General features: G+C 39.9%; 1 protein-coding gene across 1 annotated transcript in view; it reads right to left on the bottom strand.

Moving 5' to 3' along the window:
- Positions 1–21,303, bottom strand: part of DHX8 (DEAH-box helicase 8) — a 50,191-nt gene that overhangs the window by 2,367 nt on the left and 26,521 nt on the right. Inside the window, exons 16-22 of the mRNA XM_063132423.1 lie at positions 7,754–7,935; positions 6,225–6,365; positions 5,260–5,415; positions 4,876–5,013; positions 3,769–3,897; positions 966–1,162; positions 144–323 (exon numbers count right to left, since the gene is read on the bottom strand). Of these exons, the coding sequence (XP_062988493.1) occupies positions 144–323; positions 966–1,162; positions 3,769–3,897; positions 4,876–5,013; positions 5,260–5,415; positions 6,225–6,365; positions 7,754–7,935 (1,123 nt within the window). The remainder of the gene's footprint in view (positions 1–143; positions 324–965; positions 1,163–3,768; positions 3,898–4,875; positions 5,014–5,259; positions 5,416–6,224; positions 6,366–7,753; positions 7,936–21,303) is intronic.

Consider the following 21,303-nt stretch of genomic DNA (forward strand, 5'->3'; position numbering starts at 1 on the left):
CTACACAGTCAGGCATCCCTAGCAAGATGGGTGTGTTCCTTTATTTCCAACTTTTAGTTCTCCCAATATCTAGAACTAAGGCAGCAAATGCTTCACATCTTGTAAATGGACTTCACTCTCTAATCACCTCCTAACCTGCTTACCATTCCGGTTGGCGGTTGAAGAGGGCGCTTGAGGGATGGATGTAGACCACCTGCTGGTCAATCAAAGTCCGGTAGCCCTCCTGAGGGTCCTTCTTGGCTGCGTTCCGGAAGAAACCACTGCAAATGGCTTTCTGGACTCGTACTGTTGCTTTCCCACATGACACTACATCCAGCTTGTGCCTGCCAAGGAGTGATGGAAGGGTTTAGAACAGATGCTTGTAATGACGCAGGGCCCCTAGCTTGGGCTAAAGCCCACTTAAGCTCCACTTAAGTTTGCCCTCCCACAAGAGGGAGGTTGCCCAAATAAGAGTTTTAACCCAACTTGAAATATAATTTAAGAACATAAGTGGCCAACCAGCCGTCGGCCAGGGACCCACAAAGCAGGACATGGTGCAACAGCACCCTCCCACCCATGTTCCCCAGCAATTGGTGCACACAGACTTATATAAACTTTTCAGGGAAACGTGGTCTTTCAAATTTTGCTGAATCTGAAGGACCCATCTTCCCTCACTACTGGATATGTTTAGAGGGCCACACATTCCTCACTCGTGATTTAGAGCTTTAAAGATTAGAATCAGAACTCTGAATTGCACCCAGAAACAAACTGGGAGCCAATTAAGTAACATGACCAAAACGGCCAACCGCTGTCAAAAGCCGGGCTGCCATGATGGAGTTTCCAAAGACTTTTCAGAGGCAGCCCCACATAAAACACATTACAATAATCACAGCTGGATGTTACTGGGTCATGGACCACTGTGGTCAGTTCACCTGGTTCTAAAGCTGAAAAAAGCATCTTTCTCCTGTCCATGGCCACACCCTCACCTGTCCATGATGCCCAGCATCTGCTTGCGAATATCCTGAGCACGACGCAGCGAACGGGCTTGGATGAAGTTTTCATAGCACCAGGGATTTGAGAACTTGTTGTTCTTCCACGAGTTGTAAACGGCCAGAAGTGTGAGGTGGTCCCCTTCAGTCTGATGGAACTTGGCTTTCTTCTGATCAGCAAGAGCTTGCTTGTCCTGAACATATGTGACAAGAGGTCAGTTTCCTCTAAAGGCCATCTTGCTCTCGCTAAGAGTGCCAATGCAAAGTAGGGAAACAGGCACAAATTATAAACAGTTACTTAGAAAGCAATGCTATGGCCCCTGGATAGCGTCTAGGCCACTGTAGGATGCTGTGGATCCTATCTACTGCACCTGCAGGCGGAGCTATGAGGGTGAGAGGTCTGATCACATATCTTCCCTCCCCTCCCGCTTTCCAGCTGCTGTGGAAAGCTCCTGTAATGAGGTCACAACTGCTAGTCAACTGCACAAGCACAAATTTTAAAATCGATGATAAAAATTCAAGCAAATAATTGGAACCCACCATTTTATACATGATTACTGAATTAATCCCACTACTACCGACAGGCCTGTGTGAGCAGATTTAGAGAGGGGTGGAGTTTTTGCTTTTATTAATGGCCTGGCAATCTATTTGCATACAAATGCAAACTATATATAAATTTCACACTCCTTTTTTATTTTCATTTCTAGTGTATGAAACAAATCACTGTCCACTGGCCCATGACTAGGGACAGACAAATCTGTCCATTTCAGTTTCTCTCCATTTCTCACTTTTCCAAACTTAAGTTAATTTTGCCCCATTTGCACATCAGTTAAAAATGGCCAAATCTGCACAAAAAATTGTAGGCATTTGTGCGATTTCGTTTAATAGATCTCATTTCATTATGCAACTTTGCCTCACATGTGAGTTTTGGGATGCAATTTTCCCTAATCTTTTACACATTTTCATTTCATTTCTGTGTCCATTTCCCTCTAATACACGCATTTTTGTGCAACTTTTATTGGAGACCTGTATTGCACAATTTGAGAATATCAAAGAATAACTGCATTTTAGTTTGTGTATTGGTTCAGGAAGTGCGAATTAGGCAACTCTGCATCAAAAAGAGAACCGAACAAAGTTCTCCTCGTCATTACTCATGACACTATCTGAACAAAGCCGCTCATTTTCAAGTTATCCATTTTGCTGGACATCAACTCAACAATGAAGGAAAGGTCACTGCTGATGTTCCTCCCATTTGTGGCATCGTATTAGATTTTACATAGCTTGTGGAGTTGGGCAGTTTGAGCTGCTGAAATATTTGATGAATATCACATAAATACTACCGAATAATGATCAGGTGTTTAAAGCATTAGATTATTAGAACCATACCAAGAGAATTACTGATAATTTATTTCTTTATTTATTGCATTTCTATACCGCCCAATAGCCGGAGCTCTCTGGGCGTTCACAAAAATTAAAAACATTCAAAGTATAAAACAAGATGCTTTGACCTTGTAACAATCCCCCCACAGCCTCTCTGTTGCACCATAAGAGCAGGGTGCTCCTTTGGACATCGGGAAGCCATGCATTCCCTTGGGCCCCAGCTGAGTCGCGCTCTCCTTGTTCTGGCCTCTGCAGGTCTTCTTTGGAGGAGTGATGAACCATGAGAAACAGCGCCTCAGAACTTCCATGCAGAACTTCCGTGGCTGCATGGAGAACATTGTCTACAACTTGGTCTACGTCACTGACTTGGCAAGACGCCGCAAGCCCTCTATCCGGTTTGAGGTGAAAATGAGTGTGGTGTCGGGTGGGCAGTGGGAGGACAATCTTGTCTGGCAGCCCCTGGTTCTCTTGTGGGTGTGTCACACGGCCCTTCCCAATTATTGCTGACTCTCCATTGAAAGCAGCTGTCAAAGGTCCCTATGCAGGACTCTGGGATGGGCATTGGTCCTGCTTTGGGGCTGGCATGAGCCCTGCTGCCCTCTGACCCCTGTTTTTTATTTATTTAGTTATTGCATGTCTATACCGTCCAATAGCCGGAGCTCTCTGGGCGGTTCACAAAAATTAAAACCATTCAAAGTATAAAACAACAGTATAAAAACATAATATAAAATACAATATAAAAGCTCAACCAGATAAAAACAGCAGCAATGCAAAATTACAAATTTAAAACACCAGTTAAAATTTATTTATAGACTGTTAAAATGCTGGGAGAATAAAAAGGTCTTCACCTGGCGTCTAAAAGCATATAATGTAGGTGCCAGGCGAACCTCCTTAGGGAGCTCATTCCACAGCCGGGGTGCCACAGCAGAGAAGGCCCTCCTCCTGGTAGCCACCTGCCTCACTTCCTTTGTCAGGGGTTTGCGGAGAAGGACCCCTGAGGATGACCTTAGGGTCCGGGCAGGTACATACAGGAGGAGGCGTTCCTTCAGATAGCCTGGCCCCAAGCTGTTTAGGGCTTCAAATGTTAATACCAGCACTTTGAATAGGGCCCGGACCCTAAGCAATCTGCAAGTTAACTCATTAGGGAATCATATGCCGACTATACGTGTCCTGCTGTGCCCATTATATCTCCTCTTTGTGCTTTAAAACAAGGAGGTGATGCTGGGTGACTCCAGTAGTGCAAACTGAATAGATGACAAGGACGAGGCTTGAAGTCAGGTCTCCCAGACCTATGTCTAATCTTCACTAGGCCGGCATTCCATGTTGTTTTCTCCTTCCTTGACCCCAAACCCACTGGGAGCAGCACAACCCACTGGCCTGTCGAGTACCATCACTTTCTCCCCCAAACACACCCACTTACCTTGGGTCGGTAGAAGACATTCTGCACAGATAGCATGGACACGATGGTGAGCATCTCCTCGCTGCAACCCAGGTGAACCGACATGATGAGCATCTTGCACAGCATGGGCTCCAGGGGGAACTCGGCCATCTGCCAGGAAGGAGGAGAACTGTGTCTGGGTTTGCTTTTGTTTTTCCCCATCACATCCATACAGCCTCCCCAAGAAAAGAATGCCAATGACAACCAGATGGAAACTGAATCTTTGCTAGGAAGGAACAATGTATTGTGGTCTTGTCTAGTATAACTTTCATAAGTTTAAACTCTTTCTTCTCAAAGATGTTTCACAGCCACACTGGCAAATGAAGGGCAATGCAGCTCTCTATCTGTCTCTCATCCAATAACGTTTGGAGAGCTAGTCTCTCCATGGCCAACCAAAGTCAGGGCAAGGCATGTTCTGTGAATCCAAAGTCATGGGTTTTTATATTACTGTATTTCTTTAATTCTAAGACGCACTTTTCCCCCCATATAAACATCTCTAAAAACGAGGTGTGTCTTAGAATCGCGGGTGTGAGTATTCTTAAAATCAAAGCTTTTTTTGTTGGTGGTGGTACTGAAATTAGTGTGCATCTTACAATCGATGGTGTCTTACAATCAACGAAATACGGTAGTCACAAAATTCAGTATCTGGTAGCCTCAGCCTGCTTTCTCTTTTTAAAGCATACTCCTAGTTTGTACTGGTGAGGAACTAGAAAAAAACCATGTCCAGTATCTGGTGAAATCTCAGAAACGGGTTGAGCGGGCCCTTTTAGATCTTCAGAACAGGAAGAAAAGATTTTCAGTGCCCTGCACAGTTCCTTCTCTTCCACACTGCTGCTACTATTTCTTTTCCCCTGCCAAACTGTCTCCAGCTATCATGACTTTCCCAGTCCCTTCTTATCAAAAATTCCTTGGCCAGCCTGGTTCCAGGTATCTGAATTATACAAAATAAACAAATGTATGCAGACTCATGTAGCTTCTTCTGGATGACACAAGATTTTCTACACAGCCTTTCCCAGAGGCTTCCCCTAGTTTTGACATCTCTTCTATCACCCACCCAGAGTAGTGAGAGCAGAATAATGCAGGCCATACCCGGCGCCCCAGTCGTGTGAGCAGGCCCTCATCATCCAGGGCTCCGAGGGTGTACAGTTGCTCCATCGCAGTGATCAGAGTTTCCATTGGGGGAGCATCCATAAAATCAAAAGACAGCAGGTCATTGATCCCCATAGCCTATGTGCATCACCGAGAGAGAGAGAGAGAGAAAGAAGAAGAAGAAGGTGGTGGTGGTGAATACATTTGGAAACTGAGAAAGATGTTCCTCTGCTCTGCTGCAAAGAAAAATCTCTAACTTAAGTTTTATGGATAGAGAAATTCATTTGCCCTTAAAACAACCCCCCCCTCCAAAACCTACTTAGTGAGAGGTCTTTTGAACTTGCTCAGTCATCCGAGCCTGGCTATTAATTCGCCACTGCCTACCTTGAGAGACAGCACAGTGCTGGCCAAATTGGTCCTTTGGATCTCAGGCACATTGGTGGTGAGCATCTCATCACGGTAAGCACGCTCTGTGTAGAGTCGGTAGCATTTGCCAGGGCCTGTTCTTCCAGCTCTGCCAGCTCGCTGCTTTGCTTGAGCCTATTTGAAAGCATAGAGAAGTTGCCAAATGGGGGAGTGAATCACTTCTACAGTGAACCAGTAAAATGTGATATGAACCAGGAGGAAAAGAAGAGGCAAAGATATGAAAAAAGTCCAAAGAATTAAAGGAGCTTTTGGTATTCTATGATTAGACTGCATACACACAGAATTCAGCATCCTAAGAATCTCAAGAAATCTCAAAAAACGTTTCTAGCATTTAAGACTTAAGTTAGAATCGGAAGTGTGCAAGCATTGCTTTATGGAATCTCAGAAGGTGCTGATGATGTGAGTGGGGGTAGCAGCAGAGTCTGAGAAGTTCTTCAGAAGCAGAATAATTATAAATTATAGAATGAGTTAGGCAAATTTTCCCAATTGAGGCAGATCTCTTCAAATGGGTAAAAGGAGAACAAAAGGTTCTGGAAACAAGTTTGTTTGGAGTAGCACTTGGGAAAGAGAATACAGAAGACAGGAAAGAACATGTACTGATCAGGGCAGACAGCTGATGAGCCCTAGATGGGAGTAACTGCGTTCTGAAGTTGATCTTTATTTGTGGATGATCTCATGGGACAAGCAGTGCCCACTTCAATCTTAAAATTAAACAAATAGTCAGCACTAGAATAGGACTAGAATCCCATGAAGACAACCTATTCATAGCCTGAGAATAGCACAAAAAAGGCAATGGATTTCTTTTTCACACTTCACAGGGCTGAGCAAAATAAATTCATCCCATCTGCTACCAGAAGTTATGCTGTCGCGGGGCACCCCGGTCGCAGGTTTCCAGCAGAAGAGCTACCCAGCACACCGTGTACCTGGGAAATTGGTGTCACAACCAGCTGGTCAATCCCGGTCTTGGAGTTGTACACTTTCTGCTTCACAAAGCCAGGGTCTACCACATAGTAGATGCCATCAATCGTAAGCGAAGTTTCAGCGATGTTTGTGGCAATTACCACCTAGACAGGAAAAAAGGGATGAGGGACAGCTCAAGTCAAATATGCCAAGAAGAGATGGCAAAAGCTGGGTTACACTTCCGTTATTTCCCCATATACGATTCACTCAATATACACAGAAATAGCGCAGATCAGTCTTCACTGCAGAAAATGCTAGCGATTCCTTCCTTTAAAAAGTGGTTCAGGCACAGGCTCTCTGAAGAACTAAAGTAGAGATTATAAAGCAGAGGTGTCACTCCTTTTTCATCCCAAGGGCCAAATTCAATTTCCAGGAAGCTCGAGGGCTGCATTCCAGTGGTAGGTGAGGCAAAACGGGCCAAAATACCAGCATATTTTAGCTTAAAGTTCTTACTGCTAGTCATTAGCCCTTAGGAGAGGTATTACAACCACTAGAATGGGGGGAACCCCACCACTGCAAACCCCAGGAAACCACCAAATTATTAGTGGGCGGAGGAAGGGGGGGGGCAAGGCTCCATGCCTGCTAAAAGGGATGAGTTGTTGGGCTAACTGAGAAATTAAAAATGAAATAACCAGGATCTAGATGGCACATGCAAGAGCCCTTTAAGAGCTTGAATGTGAAATTGTTGAGCTTCTAAGAAAAATATACAACTTACTGGAGGATTGGAAGGTAGCTAGCGTAACATTAATTTTTTCAGAAGGCAACCAGGAAGGAGCCAGGAAATTAAAATTTCTTTAAAATACATCACAAGCCGTAAACAAGCCAAGGCAATACTGAACTACTAGACAACAAACAAGTGAAAGGAATGCTGAAGGAAGTTAGGGAGATTGTAGAAAAACTAAATGAGTTGTTTGCATCCATCTTCAATGTGGAAGATGTTGGACAGTTAACTATGCCTAAACTGCTTTCTCAGAAAAGGTATCTGATGAACTATGTGAAATATAAGGGGCAAGAGATTAAGTTCTGGGGTTAAATGACAAATAAAAAACTGACAAATCACCAGGTTGGGGGGGCACCCACCCAAGAATTCTTAAAGAACTCAAATGTGAACTTTGATTTACTGGCAAAAATATGCAACTTCCCTGAGCTTGAAAGTGTTTATAACATTTATTCCAGGTTTTTATGGTTGGTAGAATGCATGGCATTGTCTTTCCACCTTTGTGCCCCCTATCTGTCCCCTTTATCCTGTTATTGGGAACTTCCATGTTCAGAGGTAATATATGCCACTGAAAACAGGCTACAGGAGGTGGGAAGGCACCAGAGAAGAGTGGCTGGCCTTCATGGCCTGCTAGCGGCCTTATCTGAAGCATCTCCTGCGCTGAATGGACCTGCAATCTGATCCGGAAGAGACCTTTCTTATGCACTGCATTAGCGGGGGGGGGGGGGGGGAGGGGCAGCCCATCCTGCTAGAAGAGGTGGAGCACGTACTTACCTTTCGGCTGCCTGGGGGAGCTGGATCAAAGATCCGTGTTTGCATCTCACTAGGCAATGCTGAATACACAGGTAAGATGATCAGCTCAGGCACATCAGGACCCAGGGATTTCATTCGCTCATAGAGAATCTCACAGGCCGTGTCAATTTCCTCCTGGCCAGTCAAAAACACTAGGATGTCTCCTGCACAGAAAGAAACCAGCACCTATGGTTAGATGTCAGAACACAATGCTTACAATTCCAGAAAGAGACAACCATATGAGCTCACAGTTATACTTTTCCTCCTATACCGATAGGCAAGAATGTTCAAAACTGCATCTTAAGAATCTTTGTTTCATTATATCAATTCAAATTCATTTCTCCAATCCCTATAGCTGTGAAAACAAGCATGAAAATATGTAGGTGGATGCAAAGAGCACTATCCTGGAAAAACTAACTTTCCGCTCACCGACAGTTGGCATCATACAGAAAGCAATGCTGATATCCGACATATTTTCTTCTTCTGGATGGAGGTTCCTTTCTCCTCCCACTCACTCTCAAGGCACTGTCCATGCAAAGCAGGTAGATCTGAGAGTGTCCAATGGGAGGAGGCCCCTCCCAGTTCTGTGCCATACTGAATCTAGGGATGGGGAAGAATTTCTTTCAATTCACATTTTTAACTGGGCTGATCTAATTTGCACTTCTCAGTTTTATTTTCGGATCAGTTATGCTTTGAATTTCACACTTCTCTGAATTATGCAATGCAGAAATTATACACAAATGCATATATCAGAGAAGGTTGCGTGTGTGTTTTTAAATTGCAAACCGATGCGGAAATTGAACAGAATGGATTTATAATTGAATACAGAATGCACTTATAATTGAATACAGACTGGAAATAGACTAATTAGTCCATACCTAATTGAAGCTGAGACATCTTAACAATTCTGGATAACACTGGAAATAGAACTGCTTAACAGAAGCATCCAAAGAGGAGTGAGGTCAATCCCCAGGATTTGAACTTCACTTATCTGAAGTTCTTGGAAACAAAACTGTCACTCCAACGAACAAGAGAGTTTTAGGATTAAACTAGATGGGAATGCACAAAAAAGTTTTTGTGGGTGCACAAAAAAGAACAAGCATTCATTATGAGCACAAATGTCAATTTCTCATGGAGGAGAGCAAGATGAAGAAAAGCAGTCCTATATCACTGGCTGGTTTGTCTTGCTGTTTCAGCTGAGGACGTACTTGTGTTTTCAAAAGTTGTCTCCGTGGAGGCAAAGGAGTCAGGTTTTCAATGTCGAAAGAAAGCAGAGGCCCGTGCGACTGCTCTGCAAGTCTCAAGCTCCAGTTTGAGAGATCAAAGTCTTCACAACCTTGCCAATTACCCCTTGTGGGGTTTTTTTGTGGTTTTTATTGATTAACAATACACTAATACGGGGGGGCGGAGCTTGGCAGCCTGAGCGATGGCGGGTTTCTTCTGAGGCTCTGAACGGCGCTTGCCGGAAAAGGCAATTATCTCTCTTCTAATGGGCATAAATCTTTGAGCAACCGACAGAAAATGATTATAAAACCAACAGGAGCTGGGAAAGTGGACAGATTTGAAGAAGGGAGGTGAGATGAACTATGATTAATGCAATGTCTGTCTAAACGGCAACTCTCAAAAGTGAAAGTAAACGCTGACTCTGACGCAGTTTAAAAAGAAGGAATTTACGCTTGCCGGACATTGATTTGTGTTATAACCTTTCATCTTTATCTCACATGGGAACGATTGAAATGCTGGCTTTCTAAGGTGGAAGTTGTTGATTGGATTTATTGGCGTGGCGAGAAGGGGGGGTGAAGGGGCGAAAAAAGCTGCATTTGGCATTCGGTGAGGGAGATGTGGGATGCTGAGAGACTGTGAATGATTAAATCTGATCCCCTCTAGTGAATGCTGTTGTGAACTGGATATTCCCCCCCTCGTGAAGAAGGAAGTCAGTTTGCTATACAATAGAGAAGCCAGCATGAGTTGCTAAGGAAGTAAGCTACTCTAAGATTTATGCCCTACTCAGAAGGGTCCCATGCCAAACGTTAAAAGGAAGATCAAAAGTTGGGAAAAGCTTAATATACAAAAAAAGAAACCTTCAAATCATAATTTGGCTCACCTCTCCTTCCTGGAAAGTACAGCCCCTGGAGTTGAACAGGAAGAGGAAGATATAGACCCAGTCTCTTTGGATACAATACCAAATAAAGAAAAAAAACATGGCTGAAGGGGGAAAAGAAAGTGGTAGTAACCCTCCCTCTTTAATGGAAATCAAGGCTATTATAGCAGAAAATAACATTATTATTTTTAAAAAAATGGATCAGCATATGAGTGAATTCAGAAAACAAATGCGTACTATTGCGGATAAAGCGATGGAAAATTCGGATAAGATCAAAGAGATAGAGGCTAAAGCGGATCTGGACCAGAAGAAACAAGAGGCTTTTGAAAAATCAATTAATATACAATTTAAAGAATGGGAATTGCGTTTGATTGCCTTGGAAGATCAATCTCGTAGATCTTCGCTTCGAATAAAGCAGCTGAAGGAGACGCAAGGAGAAGATCTTAGAGAAATTATCGTGAACTGGTTCAAGGAGCTGATGCCTGACATACCAATAGATGGATCGGATCTGGACCGAGTCCACCGTGTGGGGGGGCAAAACTACAAAGGGACTAGAGACATATTGGTGAAATTTGGTAACTATTACAAAAAAGAGCAAATTATGAAAGAATTGAGATCTAAGGTTCAGATACAGTATAAAGGCAAACCAGTGCAAATTTACAATGATCTCTCTCAACACACATTAAATTGGAGACGTAGTCTTAAACCAATAACGGAAACATTAATGAAGAATAAAATTCCTTATGCATGGGGTTACCCGGTTTTTTTAAGATTTACATATGGGAGGAGGGAACACAGAGTAACCTCATTGGATCAAGGTAAAGATTTGCTGAAGAGGCTGGGTCTGGATGGGGAAGCAAATGGGGCTGGAGTGGGTGGGGGAGGGAATGAGGCTGGGACATCTGGAGAGTAAGAGAATTGTTAATCATGTTTGGAGATAATTGCAAATAGAAATGCTAATATAGAAACCTGCCGGCCAGGCACAGCACTGCCTCCCCCCCCCTTTAAAGTAGATGGCTGGAGTACTAGACTCACGGGGATATGGGGGGGGATTAGAGTGGGGGGGTGGGGAGGGGGGGAAGGTAGGGGAGGAGGGATTGGGGTAGGAGGGTGGGGGTTCTATGTATGGAGTTTGTGTTTTTATGTAAGTAAGTTTGAATTGCTGAGCACAAGGGATCGGAAGAGATTTCAAAAGGGTGATTATGGATAAAAAGATAAAGGTATCAACACTCAATGTTAAAGGTTTAGGGGCAGTCGTGAAAAGGAAGAGAATAGAACAAATGCTTAATAAAGAGGGATCAGATATTATAATGATCCAAGAGACACACCAAGGCTCCGAGAATTCGAATATGATAAAATTAAAGTGGTTAGCCTATTATGAAAAGTCATTAGGGACATCGAAAAAAAATGGAGTGGCCACTTTGATTTCAAAAAAAAGTGGGTTTACATTAGAAGAAGTAAAAAAGGATGATAAGGGTAGATATCTTATGTTAAAAGGTAAAATTGAGGGAAAGGTCTATACTTTGATTAATGTTTATGCCCCAAATGAGAGGCATAGAGAGTTTTTTATAAAGTTGTTTAAAGAAATAGAAGAATTTAAGGAGGGGTATGCTATATTAGCTGGGGATTTTAATATGGTTATGGATAATAAATGGGACAGGTCAAATCCCACTAATGCTGAAAAGAGGAACAATATGACTATATTGAATAAATTAGTAAAAGAAAATGATTATTTAGATTCGTGGCGATTACTTAACGGGAATAGGCCTGGATTTTCATACTTTTCCCCAGTTCATCATACATACTCCAGGATAGATCATATATTTGTTTCAAAAGACTTTGCAACGAGGATTTGTAAAATGGAAATGGGGGTAATAAAAGTAACTGATCATGCCTTGTTAAGTTTAGAATTTACAGTTAAGAAAGATTATAAAGAGGCATATAGATGGAAGCTGAACACAAAGATATTGAAATACAATAAAATAGTAGATAAAATTCGGAAGGAATTGTCGGAGTCATGGGAAATTAATGAAAAAGGAGGAACAGCTGGGTCAGTCATTTGGGACACCATGAAGGCTGTAGCAAGAGGAATCTGTATTAGAGAAACATGTAGCTTAAAAAGACAACAACGTGCAGAACAGGAAAAGTTAGAGATAGAAATTAAAAACTTGGAGGAAAGATATTGGCGAGGTAAAGATAAATATAAATTAGTGGAAATACAAGCTAAGAAGAAACAATTAGAAAACTTAAATATAGAAGAGATTCAAAAGAATTTAATGTATATGAAAAGGGAATTTTTTGAAAACAGTGATAAGAACTCGAGGTTGCTTGCCAAGCTCACACAAAAAGAAAAAGGGAGGAATGGGATAGAAACGTTGAAAGATAGCCGAGGGAATTATTGTCATGCAATGAAAGTTAAAATAAAAATTTTTCAGGAATTTTATCAGGAATTGTACAAGGGTAAAGAAATTCAACAAGAAAAGGTGGAGGAGTATATTGGAAGGTTTATAAAGAAGGAAATAAAATCAGAATATAAGGAGTTAATGGAGTCAGTAATAACTCAAAGAGAAGTTGAAGAGGTTATTGATAAGTTAAAAGTGGGTAAATCACCAGGAGCAGATGGTTTGGGTCCAGAATATTATAAGGTCTTCAAAGATTGTTTAGTTCCAAAATTAATGGAACTTTATAATAGGATATTATCAGGAGAGAAGATACCTGAATCATGGGAAAATTCAGTGATAATTCTGATCCCAAAACCAGATAAAGACTTGACTAATCCCGATTCTTATAGACCTATTTCTTTAATAAATCAGGATGCTAAAATTTTTACATCTATTATGGCCAAACGACTAAATAAATTTTTGGCAGAATATATAGGAGCAGATCAATGTGGGTTTGTGGTAGGAAGGCATATGCATAATTTAGTGGGTAGAGTTTTAAATGTAATAAATGTAATAAAAAAAGCAAATATTAAGGCAGGTATTATGGCATTAGATATTTTTAAAGCTTTTGATTGTGTGAGCTGGCAGGCACTAAAGAGTATTATAGATAAATTGGGATTTGGAAATAAATTTAAAAATGTAATAGAACAGCTATATTCCCAAAATACGGCGGTAGTGGTGGTAAATGACGGACTTACTGAAAAGATACGACTAGCCAGAGGAACAAGACAAGGATGTCCGCTCTCGCCGGTCCTGTTTGTAATGGTTATGGAAGTTTTGGCGAAGGCACTAAGGGAGGATAAAGAGTTAGAAGGAATTGGAGAGGTAAGGGAAATAAAGTTAAACATGTTTGCGGATGATACTTTATTGACCATTAAGAATCCATTAAGAAAATTAGAAAGAATTAAATATCAGTTGAGGGAATTTGAGGAAATTACAGGGTTAAAAATAAATTGGTCTAAATCAGAGATGATGTTGTTTAACTATACTAAGAAGGAAGAAAAGGATTGGGAATTTAAGGGAATGGAATTGAAAGTTAAGAACGAGATTAAATATTTGGGAATTAAAATTACAAAAAATCTAGAGAATTTAGAAAGGGAAAATTTAATGAGGTTAAAGAAGGAGGTACTAGAGAAATTGGAGAAATATAAAAGATTATATTTATCTTGGTTTGGGAGAATAGCTTTGATAAAAATGAAGATATTAGCTAAAATTAATTTTGTATTTAGGATGCTACCTATAAAAATATCAGAAACCGAGATAAAAAGTTGGCAAAATATTATTAATAATATTGTAATGGAGAAAAGAGAGCAAGAGTGAATAAAAATAATTGGTACCTAAGCCAAAAAAAGGGGGGAATGGGTCTCCCAAACATAAAATTATACTACGTAGCAAATAGATTAAGACATGTTGTAGAAGCAATTATGGGAGTAGGAGATTTATATTGGATGGAGGAAAAAATCATAAGTAAGGTAGAGATGAATTTGGAGAATGTTTTTTTTAAAGATGGAGGAAGAAAGTGGGTTGGAAGTATAGATAATCCACTCTTGAGGACTCAATGGGAAATTTGGAGTAAATTTAAAGGGAAGCTGCTTCCGAGCAACTCTCCCTTAGCACCGATAATAATGTTAAAGAATTTCCCAGAGGATCTAAAGGGCAGATTATGTAAAATATTAAAAGAGAAAAATAAAATAAAATTAAAGGATTGGGTAAGAGATATTAAAACAAGAGAGGATATGGAAAATTTGTTAAAGGAGAAGAAGATATCTTGGCTAGAATATGGTCAATTAGAACAATGGAATAAAAAGTGGATTAAAGATAATAGAATGTGCAGAAAGATGACGAGGTTTGAAGAATTAGTAGTAAGTAAGGAGAAAGGAAAAGGAGGTAGTATAGTTTCAAAAGGATTAATGAGTGAAATATATAAAATATTGTTAGAGAAGGAGTTTAGAGAGAATACAGAGAAAATGGTTTGGGAATCAGATTTGAAGATACAAATAGGGCGACAGAGCTGGGAGGGACTATGGAAACAAAGAGTGTTGAGAAGTTTATCAGTAAGAATAAAGGAGAATTATTTTAAAATTTTATGGAGGTGGTACCTAACCCCGGTTAGATTGAATAAGATAAGTGATCAACATTCAGCAAATTGTTGGAGAGGTTGTGGGGAAAAAGGAACGTATTTACATATGTGGTGGCAATGCAAATATGTACAAAGATTATGGAAGATGGTGTTCTCAGAAATTGAAGAAATAGTGGGAATGAAAATAGAACAAACGCCAAAGATTGCATTGCTGTCACTATTTGAAGATATAAAGTGTGGAAAAGAAACTATAGAGCTGATATCGAGTTTGCTGGTTGCAGCACGATTGATGGTAGCTAGGAACTGGAAGATTCAAGGGGAATATTCTATTGAGGAATGGTATAAAGAAGTATGGGACATAGCCATTAATGATAAACTGACATGTAATATTAAGTGGAGAAAAGGCGTAACTAAAATAAATGAGTTCGAAGGAATCTGGAAACAGTTCCTAGTGTTTGTGTTTACTAAGGGAAGTGGGAAACCACCAGCAGAAGAAACGATTAGATTTTGGACTCAAGAATGATCCCGAGGTGGGGGGTGCACTTTTATGTTAAGAACGAAGATGTTGTAGTGTGATAAGGCATATGTAATAGTTTTTGATATTTGTACTCAACAATTATTCAATATGTATACAGCAGATATTTGATGTATTTTTTTTCTTATTGTGTTTGTTTTAGTTATATTTTGGAAATGTTTATCTATGTTTATATAGTGTTGAAAATGAATAAAAATTATTAAAAAAAAAAAAAAACAATACACTAATACAATACTACAATATTCACAACACAAGACAACAACAACAAAAACCATAATATTTACTGTTTTACTCTGTACAGCACCATGTACATTGATGGTGCTATACAAATAATAATAATAATAATAATAATAATAATAATAATACATATCTTGATTATCCTTATAACATTTCTAATTGATATTTTTACATCATTGCATAACATAAAGTGCACCCCCCCACCCCGGGATCTATTCCTGTTTCCAAAATCTCATTGATTCTTCTGGAGGTGGTCTTCCACTCCCCCTAGATAATACATATTCTAGGAACTGATTCCAAATTCCCTCAAAATCATGTGTTTTTGTTATCCCTTTCCTTATTTTTATATTACATGTCAATTTATCATTTATAGCAATATCCCAAATCTCTTTATACCTGTCCTCAACCTGATAATCTCCTTGCACCTTCCAGTTCCTAGATATGATCAGCCTTGCTGCTGTTAGCAAATTCGTTATCAGTTCTTTTGTTTCTTTATTACATTTTAAATCTCCATATAATGATAGCAATGCCACTGTAGGTGTCTCTTCAATCTCCATTCCCACGATATCATTTATCTCTTTAAACACCATTTTCCACATTTTTTGAACAAATTCACATTCCCACCACATATGTAAATACGTTCCTTTTTCTTTACATCCTCTCCAGCAATTTGCTGAGTTCAGCTTGTTCATTTTATTTAATCTCACCGGGGTTAGATACCACCTCCATAAAATCTTGTAATAGTTCTCTTTTATCCTCACTGACATACTCCTCAACACTGTTTGTCTCCATATTCCCTCCCAACTCTGCTACCCTATTTGTATCTTCAAATCCATTTCCCACACCATCTTACCCATATTTTCTGACTCCCCCTTCCCAGTCAATATTCTATATATTTCACTCGTTAAACATTTTATCATTTTATTTTCTCCTTTCTCAGTTTCTCTTTTTAAAATCATCTCCTCAAATTTCATTAATTCTCTACACTCTCCATTACCCTTTAACCATTTCTTCCTCCATCGCTCTAATTGAAAATAATTTAACCATGTTAAATTCCTCTCCTTTAAAACCTCTTCTATTTCCTCTCGAGTGTTAACCAATTTTTTAGTTTCATTATATCCTTCTCTATTAGTATTTTCCCTAATTTATCTTTTAAATTCCCTGGAAATTTCCCTAACATTATCACTGGTGTTATTGGAGAAATACTCGGAAGTAACTCCTTTTTATATACACGCCATATTTCCCAGTGATTTTTTAGGAGGGGGTTCTCTATTTCTTCCCCCCATTTTTTATTATATTCTCTAAAGTATATATATTTTCCAATTTCCACTCTTTGTCCATTCCTTTTCTATCCTCTAACCAACTTAAATCTCCCACTCCTAACATACTTTCTGCTATATGTCTTAATCTATTGGCTACATAATATAACTTTATATTTGGGAGTCCTAATCCTCCTTCTTTTTGTGTTAAATTCCACCTTTTTTTATTTATTCTCACTTTCTTATTCCCATTACAATAATTATTTAAAATATTTTGCCAACTTTTAATCTCTTTTTCAGATATTCTTATTGGTAACATTCTAAACACAAAATTTACCTTTGGTAATATCTTCATTTTTACTAAAGCTATTCTTCCAAACCACGATAAATTTAATCCTCTATATTTTTCTAATTTATCTATAACTTCTTTTTTAAAATTATTTAAATTCTCCTTTTCTAAATCCTCTAAATCTTTTGTAATTTTAATTCCTAAATATTTAATCCTCTCTTTAATTTTCATATTCTTCTCCTTACTTTCCCAATCCTTCCTTTCCTTTTTAATATAATTAAATAACATCATTTCTGATTTTGTCCAATTTATTCTCATTCCCGTGACTTCTTCAAAATCTTTCAGATGATACTTAATTCTTTCCATTTTTTCTAATGGATTCTTAATTGTCAATAAAGTATCATCTGCGAACATATTTATTTTTATTATTTTATTATTATTACAACCTACTCCCTCTATCATATTGTCTTCTCTTATCACATTTGCCAATAGTTCTATAACCAATACAAATAGGACCGGTGAGAGTGGGCATCCTTGTCTGGTCCCTCGGGCAAATTGTATCTTTTCCGTAACTCTGTCATTTATCACCACTGAAGCTGTGTTTTGTGAGTATAATTGCTCAATTATACCTTTGAATCTATTTCCAAACCCCATTTTTTCTATTATCCTCTTTAGTGCTTGCCAGCTCACACAATCAAACGCCTTAAATATATCCAGCGCTATTATCTCTGCTCTTGTTCCCATTTTTTTTACCTCTTGTACCATATTTAAAACTCTTCCAACCAAATTAGGCATTTGTCTACCCCCCCACAAAGCCACACTGATCTTCCCCAATATATTTACCTATAAAAGTATTCATTCTCCTTGCCAATATAGCTGAAAAGATTTTTGCATCCTGATTTATTAATGAAATTGGTCTATAAGAATCTGGGACTGTTAAGTCCTTATCTGGCTTTGGAATTAAAATAATAAATGATTTTTCCCACGATGGTGGTATCGTCTCTCCTTTTATAATTCCATTATATAATTTCATTAATTTTGGTACCAACATTTTTTAAAATGTTTTATAATATTCAGATCTCAACCCATCTAATCCAGGGGATTTACCCCCTCTCAATTTCTCAATAGCTTCCTCTATTTCCTTTTGAGATATATCCTTTTCCATTAAATCTTTATCCTCTTCTATTAGACCCTTCTTTATATATTTATCTATATATCTCTCCATCTTCATCTTTAATGAATCTTTCTCTTTATATAATTCTTGGTAAAATTCCTGAAATATCTTTATTTTCTCTTATTTATTTATTTATTACATTTTTATACCGCCCAATAGCCGAAGCTCTCTGGGCAGTTCACAAAAATTAAAACCACAAAAAACATCCAACGGGTTAAAAACACAATTACGAAATACAGTATAAAAAGCGCAACCAGGATAAAACCACACAGCAAAGTTGATTATAAGATTAAAATACAGAGTTAAAACAGTAAAATTTAAATTTAAGTTAAAATTAAGTGTTAAAATACTGAGTGAATAAAAAGGTTTTCAGCTGGCGACAAAAGCAGTACAGTGTAGGCGCCAGGTGGACCTCTCTGGGGAGCTCGTTCCACAACCGGGGTGCCACAGCGGAGAAAGCCCTCCTCCTAGTAGCCACCAGCCTCACTTCCTTTGGCAGGGGCTCACGGAGAAGGGCTCCTGTAGATGATCTTAAGGTCTGGGTAGGTACATATGGGAGGAGGCGTTCCTTCAGATAACCTGGCCCCAAACCGTTTAGGGCTTTAAATGTCAATACCAGCACTTTGAATCGGGCCCGGACCTGGACTGGCAGCCAATGAAGCTGGAAAAGGACTGGCGTAATGTGAACTTGTCGGCCAGTCCCTGTTAGTAAACGGGCTGCCCTATTTTGTACCAGCTGAAGCTTCCGGACCGTTTTCAAAGGCAGCCCCACGTATAACGCATTGCAGTAATCCAAGTGAGAGGTTATCAGAGCATGGATAACTGTAGCTAGGCTATCTCTGTCCAGATAAGGGCGTTGTTGGTATATCAACCTAAGCTGATAAAAGGTGCTCTTTGCCACTGAGTTCACCTGTGCCTCAAGTGACAGTTCTGGATCCAAAAGCACCCCCAAACTACGGACCCGATCCTTTAGGGAGAGTGCAACCCCGTCCAGGACAGGGCAAGCATCACTTCGCCGGACAGATGAACCACCCGCTAACAGTACCTCTGTCTTGTCTGGATTGAGTCTCAGTTTGTTAGCCCTTATCCAGTCCATTACCGTGCTCAGGCACTGGTTCAGAACATTCACTGCCTCACCTGGGTTTGATGAAAAGGAAAGGTAGAGCTGGGTATCATCCGCATATTGATGACACCTCAGTCCACATCTCCGGATAACCTCCCCCAGCGGCTTCATGTATATGTTAAACAGCATAGGGGATAAGATAGAGCCCTGTGGAACCCCATGGCTTAGGAGCCACGGCACAGAGCAATAATCCCCCAGCACCACCTTCTGGAATCGGCCATCCAAGTAGGAGCGGAACCACTGCAACGCAGTACCTCCAACTCCCAGCTCAGACAACCTATCCAGAAGGATACCATGGTCGATGGTATCGAAGGCCGCTGAGAGGTCCAGGAGAATCAACAGGGTCGCACTCCCCCTGTCTCTCTCCCGACAGAGGTCATCCCACAGGGCGACCAAGGCAGTTTCCGTTCCAAAACCAGGCCTGAAACCCAACTGAAATGGATCTCTTTCATAATACTACATGGTTTCCCTAATTTGTCCTTCACTATCCCTATCGAATTCTTCATCTTTTCCTTTTGTGTGAGTCTTGCTAGCACCTTTGAATTTTTATTACTATTCTCAAAATACTCTCTTTTCATATAAATCAAATTCTTCTGTACTTCTTCTAAATTCTTATTTTCTACTTCTTTCTTTTTTGCTTGGAATTCTAACAATATTTGTTTATTTCTGCTTTGCAAATACTCTTTTTCCAACTTCTTGATCCCTTCTTCTAAATTTTTCTGTATTCCCTCTTGTTGCCTCCTTAAATTACACATTTCTCTAATACAGATCCCTCTAGTCACAGCCTTCATTGTATCCCACACAACTGGTGAACTTCCCCCATTTTCGTTAATTTCCCATATTTCCGACATTTCTTTCTGCATTTTTTCTACAACCTTATCATATTTTAAAATACTAGCGTTCATCTTCCATCTATTCGCTTCCCTATAATCTCTTTTTACTTTAAAATCAAGGCTTACCAATGCATGGTCAGTTACTTTAATTACCCCTACTTTCATATTTCACAGCTTTATTGCTAAATCCTTTGAGACAAAAATATAATAATAATAATAATAATAATAATAATAATAATAATAATAATAATAATAAATTTATTTCTTACTCGCCTCTCCTTTTAGATCGAGGCGGGGAACAACATTAGAACAGGAATCAATACATCTTAAAAAATCATGATTTAACATTGATCTGGATAGGCCTGCCGGAAAAGGCTAGTCTTTAAAGCTGCCTTAAAATCACACAGAGAGTTAATTTTACGAATCTCCTCCGGCAGGCCATTCCACAATCTGGGGGCGACAGAAGAAAAGGTCCTCTGGGAAACTGATGTCAGCCTAGTTTTAGCTGACTGAAGTAAGTTCTCCCCAGAGGACCTGAGTGTGTGGGGCGGACTATATGGGAGTAGGCGATCCCGCAAGTAACCTGTGTAAAGGAAGCACGCCCCAGCAAAGCTGGCTTTTCTACTGGATTTTGCACAGATCCCAAGAATACACGCACACGGCTCCAAAACTGGAGGGTTAGGCCCAAATTTATTGAGGATAAGGGTAGGAAATACAAGATTAGCATTCAATGGATAAAACATGCAGATACAGAGTAGGCACCCAGACCAAGCAAACTAAAAAATAACTAAGTTGCAAACTATACTTCACCCAGCCATGTGGTCATCCAGCTCAGAACAAAAGCCCCTTGCAAAATGTACTCTTTATAGATAGTTTCTCCTACTCCTTCCCCCCTCCCTTGCGAGGATCGTTCACACCTTCCCAGAAATGTTAATTTTCGCTCAAGGCTGATCGGCCTGGCCCCAAGCGGTTCCAGGATGTGCCAGAACGCCCACATGCAGCTGGCGCTTATCTGCTCTGCTCCTAAAATCATAACAATAAAAGTATATTTTAACATTTCTAAAAAGCTATTCTTTGTATGAATTAACCCCATCCTTACAACCTGGACCCAAACGATTTAGGGCTTTAAAGGTAATGACCAACACTTTGTACTTTGCCCGGAAACTAATTGGCAGCCAGTGGAGTGATTTTAATGTTGGTGTAATGTGGTCACCCCTAGGTGTACCGGTAACCAACCTGGCTGCCATATTTTGAACGAGTTGAAGTTTCCGAACTAGGTACAATGGTAGCCCTGTGTAGAGCGCATTGCAGAAGTCAAGCCTTGAGGTTACCAGCGCGTGCACTACTGTCTTTAGGTCTTCTGACTCTAAGAAGGGGCGCAGCTGGCATATCAGCCGAAGCTGATAGTAGGCACTCCTGGCCGTCGCATCTATCTGGGCTGTCATTTGGAGTGACGGATC

This window comes from Elgaria multicarinata, chromosome 1 (assembly GCF_023053635.1).
Source record: "Elgaria multicarinata webbii isolate HBS135686 ecotype San Diego chromosome 1, rElgMul1.1.pri, whole genome shotgun sequence".
Classification (NCBI taxonomy): domain Eukaryota; kingdom Metazoa; phylum Chordata; class Lepidosauria; order Squamata; family Anguidae; genus Elgaria; species Elgaria multicarinata.